This window comes from Morus notabilis, unplaced genomic scaffold, assembly GCF_000414095.1.
Source record: "Morus notabilis unplaced genomic scaffold, ASM41409v2 Scaffold5628, whole genome shotgun sequence".
NCBI lineage: Eukaryota > Viridiplantae > Streptophyta > Magnoliopsida > Rosales > Moraceae > Morus > Morus notabilis.
The window spans coordinates 22008-30926 of record NW_010361527.1 but is presented as its reverse complement, the minus strand read 5'-3'; the positions used below and the strand labels follow the sequence as shown (position 1 = coordinate 30926).

General features: G+C 34.4%; 1 protein-coding gene across 1 annotated transcript; it reads left to right on the top strand.

Annotated features, from left to right (window-relative positions):
• The first annotated feature begins 149 nt into the window (after nt 1-149).
• Nucleotides 150-4335, top strand: LOC21384661 (fructose-1,6-bisphosphatase, chloroplastic). Its single transcript, XM_010099917.2, has 3 exons — nt 150-896; nt 2703-3099; nt 3717-4335. The coding sequence occupies exons 1-3, from the start codon at nt 453-455 to the stop codon at nt 4115-4117; spliced, it is 1242 nt and encodes a 413-aa protein (XP_010098219.2). The 5' UTR covers nt 150-452; the 3' UTR covers nt 4118-4335.
• The last annotated feature ends 4584 nt before the right edge of the window (nt 4336-8919 follow it).

The following is an 8919-nucleotide window of genomic DNA, read 5'->3' as shown; positions in this document are numbered from 1 at the left end:
AAAAAAAAAAGATCAAATCAAATCAAAGACCTCGCATCACATCTTTCTAGACAGGGTATAGTATATACCCAAATCAGTAACCCAAGCGAAAACAATCATTTTAAAACCACCCCTCCTACCACAAAAGAAAAAAAGAAAAAAAAGCGAAATTTTCCCAACTTTTTTTTTCCCTTTGTTTGTTTGGATTGTTTTCCAATTTTGCAACTCCTCCAAATACTTCAAGCTCCCGAGTCAATAAATAAAAAAAACCCCAAGCTCCCGAAAACCAAAAACTCCTTATCCAGCTGTCTCTGAATCCGGAAACCTCTTCCTCCCAATCTCGAAAACCCACAATCAATGTTCCTTCTACTCTAGTTAACTTCCGCAACTATTATACTCTCTCTCTCTCTCTCTATATATATATATATATATAATCTTATATATACCCATTTATTTCATTTTCATTACATAATATGCAACCCATCCCAACGGTAACACCCCCACCATCATCCTCATCCTCACGCCCACCCCTATTTTCCCACTCGAATCTCCACACTTTCCCACCAAGAAACCAGTTTTCCTGCTCAAGAACAACATCTTATCACACACGAACACGAGGATCAATGGCGTTCTCATCTCTTTCTGGGGTTGGCGTTAGACTAATTCCACGAGCCGTGGCCTCTTTAAGCGGTGAAAATGGGGTTTCCACGCTGATGGATTACGTGGGCAAAGGCGGAATCGGCGCCGGAGATGATCTGGTCGTGTTGTTGTATCACTTGCAATACGCTTGCAAGAGAATTGCGGCTCTTGTGGCCTCTCCTTTCAATTCCAGCCTCATCATCGGCAAGCAGGTAGGCCCCGCCGGCGCCACCGGTGGCTCCGGCAGGGATGCGCCGAAGCCGCTCGATATCGTCTCGGTATGCCCACAACCGGCATTTTCCAATTTGTCAAACGTTGAATGATGTGTGTTTCGTTAGAAGTTAGTTTTTGTAGGTGGGACTTGACTAACAATAAAATTTAGGATTATTAATTCTATAAATGCTCTCTAAACTATGTATGCTACTTAAACACGGCCCTAAATTTTGTGCACCAATAATGGCTTCTCTCCTCCCAAACAAACCTCTTGGCTTTACTTTTTCTTTTAGTTGCAGAAGTTTTTGTTTGTAGCTGCTTGAGGCTTTGACATGCATTGATGTTATGATAAGACTAGTTGTTGTTGTTGTTGTGTTTTGACTTTGAGTGTAATTGTTGTTGTTTAGGCTTAATTCTGCTGGGTTTGCAATTGCATGTATTGCCAACTGAAGATGCCAAATGCGTAATTGAACTCATCTCCACCAAGTAGTACTTACTATCTGTGTCACTAGAAAGAACTAGATTTCTTTCTTTCTTTCTTTTATTCATGTGGATGACTGATAACTGATTATAGTTGGGATACATCATATCCAAATTCAAAGTGGGATTTTCTTATGTGGGCTCAGTCTTAAGCCAACTAGGTCTTCAGGTAAACCGAAACTAGGCCCAGATAAATGATTTTGTCTGAAATGAACCCGCCAATATCAGGCTAGGAATATTACACAACTTCAGCATTTTGGTCCATAATTTTGTGTGTTTTCTCTTGATAATTCTGCCCATAAATTTCTAACTAAGTGTAACAATGACAAATACAAAGATATCCGTGTGTTATCCTGAAGAAATGATGACGCGACACTAATTGTAATTTCATAAATGGCAGAACTAATTGTTTAGTACAAGCAATTTTCTAAGCGAATTACATTAACTAACGACACAAATTTTAAACTTTAATGGTTTAGATTTATTTTGACTGTCATCCTGATACTGTAATTAGATTCATAAATATATAAAAAATGGAGAATTTCTACTTGAGAGTGTATGAGTCTGGACTTTTATCCCTTACTCTTGATAAATACCCTTTTGTTAGTGTAATTATTTGACTAAAAAAGTTATGAATCAAGCGTAAAGGGTAAAAATCCTGACCCATGCGCTTTCAAGGGGTATTTGCCAAGATTACCCTAAATATATTTATTTTGCAGTTAAAAGAAAATGAGAATACATTACAAAGTTGTGCTAATTCTCTAGAAAATTAGTCTTTCATAAACTACAAATATGTTCTGCTCGAAGAAGTTTTGTGATCCTAGTATGTGGTATGCACATTCACTATTGTGGTACTAAATATTCGAAAGTTTCTTCAATGACTGAAAATCCCTTTTCACCAAAAAGGAAAAACAAAATCTGAGTTGCTTGGTTAGAAGAGAATTTACATCTGGGCACTGAATTATTTCTTGCTATATGATGTGATTGCTGCTATAATAATGTGTATCAACGGAATTTATCCAAAAAAGGAAAAAAAAAAAGGTTCTGTGGGAGTTTGTTGTGGTGTTCATTCAATGAGCTTAATTTATCTATGTGTAAGACTTAGATGAAAGTATAGTGATTACAAGATTTAATTTGTAAAAGACACATCCATACTTGATTTTTAGCGAAGATATTTGTTGATTTTTTCTTTGCCCCGAGTTAAGGCCTTATGTGGTCACATTTTTGTTTACTATTGCCTTGCTAATAAAACTAGGAAATATCAAAATACACCAAGCGGTTTTTAGTGTTTTCCAAAAAGCAAAATATTTGGCCTTTTAGTTTCCATAAACAAAAAATCGTGCAACTATTCCCCAATGCTATTGTTTTTACTTGTCTCTCGTGTTTTACAGAATGAAATCATCTTGTCATCTCTTAGAAATTCCGGTAAAGTTGCCGTCATGGCTTCTGAAGAAGATGATGCTCCAATTTGGATAAGTGATGATGGACCCTTTGTGGTGGTAACGGATCCTCTAGATGGTTCTCGAAATATTGATGCTTCCATTCCCACCGGAACGATTTTTGGGATCTATAACCGCCTTGTTGAACTGGATCACCTGCCAATGGAGGAAAAGGCTCAGCTGAATTCACTTCAGAGTGGAACTAGGCTTGTGGCTGCTGGCTATGCACTCTATTCATCTGCCACAATATTCTGTGCAAGTTTTGGTTCAGGAACACATGCATTCACTCTGGATCATTCGACTGGAGATTTTATTCTCACACATCCAAACATAAAAATCCCTCCTCGAGGTAGCATATCAGATCTTCCAATACATCATAATATAGTACATTTGATGGTGTATCTGGAATTGGAATTTTAAATGAAAAAGATCCATTCAGTATAAACTCATATCACAAAAATTGTGAAAAAAAAAACCCTGTATCAATAAAGTTTAAGAGATGAATTTAATTTCCCTGGCTTAATTTGGCTGTAATTTTCCTGGGAAAATTTTTACAGGAGAATGCAGTGGCTGTCTGAATATCAATTGCTATTGAACTATATTATGGCTGCTCGCGGTCATGGCTGTTTTCTCTTACTAGATTAAAGGAGAAATATTTACTCTGTTGAAGATCTTAAAGCTTTCGAGTTTAGCTCATCTGCAAATGATATGCACTGATAACTTATGTGTTTAGTACTTTTCAATTCCACAAGTATCAATTAAAATTGGTTTAAGGGAATGAGAATTTCTTTATCTCATATCTTCAAGTGGTGTACCTGAAAAGTACTTTACTCTTCTTCAATCAAAATGGATTGGCAAACCATTTCAATGCTGTGAATTCTGCTTAATTTGGTTTGAAAATGACCCGTTACAGATAAAAAGATAGAAAAAGCCTTCATATTCTACTTGTTATCTCTCTTTCCACAGGTCAAATATATTCTGTAAATGATGCTCGATACTTTGACTGGCCCGAAGGACTTAGAAAATACATAGACACAGTAAGGCAAGGGAAAGGAAAGTACCCCAAGAAGTACTCAGCCCGTTACATCTGTTCTCTGGTGGCTGATCTGCATCGAACTCTTTTGTATGGCGGTGTTGCAATGAATCCGAGGGACCATCTTCGTTTGGTGTACGAAGCAAACCCGCTTAGCTTTCTAGTGGAGCAAGCTGGAGGGAAAGGATCCGATGGTAAGAACAGGATTCTTTCAATTCAACCAGTCAAGTTGCACCAAAGGCTGCCACTTTTCTTGGGAAGTTTAGAGGACATGGAGGAGTTGGAGAGTTATGGGGACGTGCAACAGAAAGTGAATCCTGGGTATGAAGTTTGATGCTGTATAGCTGTTCTAACCATAAAATTACCAGCTCATCAGATGTGTTGAATAGCAACCTGTTTTGAATTGTGAGTGAAATTTTGAGTTTTGGATTCATTGTTTTTGACACTATAGAAGAAGAGTTCAGGCGTACGAAATAAGAGATAGTTAAATATCCTCTCTCCCTCTCTCATGCTGATTTTCATTGTGTAAATAGTCAACTTTTATGTTATAAAAAAGCGAACTTTTATGATGTATGTCGTGTATCTATTCTTTGATAATGTCATCAAATTGTTAAAAAGACAAAATCAACATTTCATGTTTTAAAATAGGTCTCAGAGCACCAAAAATTGGTTTTTTAAAGGGACATTTTTTAATACGTTAATATACCGGTAGGTCAAATTTTTCATCCGTTAAATTTGCATAAAATCACGTAAAAATACGCAAATTTAACGGTTAAAAAAACCTGACCTACCGGTACACTAAGAGTATTAGAGAACCTCCCATTTTTATAAGGTTGAGGTACCAATTTAAAATTATTAAAAATACGAGAACACGAGGTAGTAAAAGATGATTTCGTTATAACATAATGTTAAATTGAAATTATCCAAAAGAAAAAGAAAATACCATAATTAAGTTTTACCAGATAAATTGTTTAATTGAATTCTTACAACCCAATCTAATTTGACAATATATTTTAAGAAAAAAATTGTTAACTTACTCTTAAAGTGCATGGACTTAAATTTTTAATCTATATTCTTGATTAATACATTTTTAACCCATTAGTTATTTTACTGATGGATATTAAGACCTTATAATCTATCATTGCATTACAACAAAAAAACAAATTCTAAAAAGATAAAAGATGAAGTATTAATTATGGACAAATCTATGGCAAGGTGACTCACTTTTTCCCTACTGGTAGGTGTGTAATATGGGCCATCAGATTAAAAAGCAAGGATAAAAAATGATTGTGATCATAAAAACTAAAATAGAACAAAGTGCATTTGATTACAATCTTATAGAACAAAGTGCATTTGATTACAATCTTACTTTTATGTTCCTTAATTATAATTCAACTCCTATATTTCATAAAAATATTAATTTGCGTCCAATAAACTTTGGATCTTAACCCTTCAACTACTAACACTAACATCAGATAAATTAAGAATGTGTTTGAAATTAGTTTTAAAATGATTTTATTTTTAATAAAAAGTAAAAATGAGATCTTTTTAAGAATTATTTTAGAACGAATTCTAAAATTGTGTTTAGTTGATTTTTAGTTGACGTTTGGTTTATAGATTCAGAATCATGATTCAGAATCATTCTCATTTTACGTGTGTTTTTTGTGAGAGAAAAACGCTGTAGAGAACCATGAATTATGATTCAAAATCAGAGACGAATACATGAAACAAACATCCTATAAGAGATTGTTTTGAGTATGATAAAAAAAATAAAATCTTGTTTATTAATTAATATATTTTAATATTTTTAATAAGTACTAAAAATTAAAAATAATGAAAATAACTTTCAATTATTTTTTAATTCTTTCACAAAAATTATTCTCATTATTTTATTTTTATTTTTAAAATATTTTTTAAATAAACGTCTGTTTTTATTTTCATTTTTTATTTTTCAAAGTACGCGAAGATTATTTTAAAAAAGGGTTTCAAACACACACTAAAAAGTCCTAAATTTTTTTGGAGCATTTCACCACCTGCCACCCCTGGTTCTTCCCCACCGGATCTCCACTCACGTCGCTGGCACCTAATCAGATCCTCTTTTATCCTTACCACCACCCAGTCCCCCCCGGAGATCTATTGCGTCTCTGTCTGAACCTTAGCCCCCGCGCCGGTCGAACTTTGCGGCTATGCGTCTCTCGTCTCCTCGTCGATCCTCTCGGCTCACTGGAGATCGTGACCCACTCTTCATGAACGCACCTCGGCCCTCCACGCAGCTTCACAACCACCAGAATTTGTGCCGCACACCTTCAGCTTTCATTGCCGTCAGAAAGCTCAGCCCTTCCTTGCGCTACTCGTCGATCCTCCGTCTGCGACCCCTGCCACACCAACATCTTCGCCGCTCTGTGGGTCCGTTTCCGAGCCCATCACTCTTGCCACCCCTGCCACACCAACATCTTTGCCACTCTGTGGGTCCGTTTCCGAGCCCATCACTCTCGCCACTCGATGGGTCTCTCGCGAACGTGGGTCGAGCGCCCCAAACAACGAACACCGAGACCCCTGCATGGGTTCATGTCGGAATCTGGGTTTCACACCTTTTTTTCATATCTTGAAGCTAATGTGTTATACACGGAGAAGTTTATTAATTTAAGTAAAAATTTTGTGAATTTTTTAAATTAGTTTGATTTTTGGTTTACAAAATCGTGTATTTGTTGAAGTTGATAATGAGAGTAGTAATTGGTTGGATGATTCAAATAATGTGATTCGAATCATTTTTTATTTACGTGAATTTTTTGTGAGAGAAAATACTGTAACAAATTATAAATCACGATTCAAATCAGAGAACGAATCTCTCTACCAAACATACCGTTAATCTTGTGATTATTTTGGTGTTCTTTATGTAAAGATATAATCAACATTAACACAATAGTTGGCAGTGGTGAATTGATTTTAGAGAATACTATTTTTGTGAATTGTTTCAATTTTTGTGCATTTTTTTTTACTGTTTTGGTAAGGGCGTGGTGCCGTCGGTACTGGCAGTTGCCGGTCGAGCTGTCGGTTTCAAGGAAGATTTCAGAGGGAAGATTTCAGAGTTTTGTATTAAAAGGTCGGTTTAGTTCGTTGATTCGAATTTTTAATTCGAGTTGAGATGTGATTTTATGTGAGTTTTTTATTGTAGTAAAAAAGTTAAATATGACTATTTTTTATAGTTTTTTACTATAATAAAACTCGAATCGGTGAAATGAAAAGGGCCGAAATTTGATTTTTATTTAGGTAATTTGCACAAATAGTCCTTAATTTTTTTAAAAGGTGACATTTGATTCTCAACTTTTCTTTTTAGACGAAACGATCTTTAATCTATTTAAAAATGTACAATCTTGTTATTTCTATTAAATTATGTTAAATTTTTAACCGAATTAATCATATGTAAAGCATGTGATCTTATTAAAGAATGTATTTTGATAAAATATCAGACTGTATGATACGCGTGATGGAGTTTTCGATGTTCCTCAAACCCTAAAAATAAACTTTTTTTTCTTCTTCTCTGAAACTCTCAGATGTGTTGGATTTGATTATAGTTTCATTGATTTTGGTTCTTAATCTGAACGATTATGTGTGATTTAGGTTTGTCTAGATCAAGCACGGATCGATCTTGGCTGTTCTTTCTTGCGATTGATTAAAGATTTTATCTTTGTGATATTCTTTAAAAATCAGTAACTCATGGAGTTATTTTACGCGATTTGCTTGTTGTTTCAGCTTCTGATTTGTGTCTATATCTTCTGGTAATTTAGAATTATATTGTTAGATGATAATCTGTTTATCTATATATGAAAACTTTGTATTTTTCTTGAGAATTGAAAAGAAATTATTGGATTACTTTATTGCTTTATGGGTATTCCATATTTTTTGTTCTTAATTCAATATTTTATATTTTGCTGTATTTTATTTTCTTTGAATTTTTTTCTTGCAATTGACAGGGGTTGTTGACCATAAATTTATTTTTCCTATATAGTGCTCTGTTATATTTTCTGTTCAATTCTCACTGACTAATGGATTGAGCTTTGGGATAAGGCATTTGGTTGGAAAAGATTTTGATTTTAATCTCAGATAGAATACGTATAATGGCTATGTGTAGGCTCAGTGGACAAGAGGTTGGGAATTTCACAAGCTTTGCATCTTTGACCGCACCCTCAGACCACAATAGTAGTTCTTCTCTATTTCTAAAGGGAGTGGCTCGAAATGGTTCTCTGCCCTTGCGTGAGGATGACAAGGATGGGGCTCGCCGGGTCAGGGCTAGTCAGGGATGGGGCTCGTCGGGTCAGGGCTAGTCAGGGATGGGGCTTGCCGGAGGTGGAGAGGAGGAAGAAGAAGGTCATGGGTGTGAGGTTTTGATGGCATTTTTGTCTTTTAATTGAAAAAAAAGCACGTGATACTCGCATGTAAGAATCTGTTAAAAATTTGACTGAAATGACCAAATTGCACATTTTTAAATAGGTTGGGGTCGTTTTTTTTTAAAAAGATTAGACACTAAACTGTCACATTTTAAAAAAATTAGGAATCATTTGTGCAAATTATTATTTTTTTGTTGAAAATTTACTATTCTGGCGACGGCGAGTTCTACCGTCAAGGGTAGTGGGCGGTTTAAAAAAAACAAAAAACTAGTGAGATTTGTTTTAGGATAAATTTTTAAGTGAAAGGGTATTTGTTTTATTATGTAAAAGATGAGATGATAAATTATATTTTGGTAAAATAAATGGTTGTTTTTATAATTATTTTTATTGTGTTTGGGTTATAATTAGATGTGGAAGAGACCACATAGACTCTCACTAATATCGAATTCAAGTCCTTAGATCACATCTACTAATAAAAAAAAAAGACATACCCATTAATTATTTATCAAGGTGCATATATGTGAAAAGCATCATTAGACATTCTCCATATTATTGTTACTCATTTTCAAGGTTAATATTAACTTACATAAAATTAATTGGTCTCCTAATTTTAAATCATAGCTAAAATTTTTTATCATATTGTTTTTTTTTATAAACATTTAAATTTATTTTTTTTATTACACATCATATTTTATATAAATTTACTTTTTTAATTTAAGTTCTGAATGAATGAGCAATACAAACGAAA

What these genes read in the sequence shown, in the direction of transcription:
- LOC21384661 (XM_010099917.2), top strand. Translation starts at nt 453, where the DNA reads ATGCAACCCATCCCAACGGTAACACCCCCACCATCATCCTCATCCTCA. An exon ending in AGCCGCTCGATATCGTCTCG is followed by an intron (nt 897 to 2,702) that starts GTATGCCCACAA and finishes CGTGTTTTACAG; the next exon opens with AATGAAATCATCTTGTCATC. An exon ending in CATAAAAATCCCTCCTCGAG is followed by an intron (nt 3,100 to 3,716) that starts GTAGCATATCAG and finishes CTCTTTCCACAG; the next exon opens with GTCAAATATATTCTGTAAAT.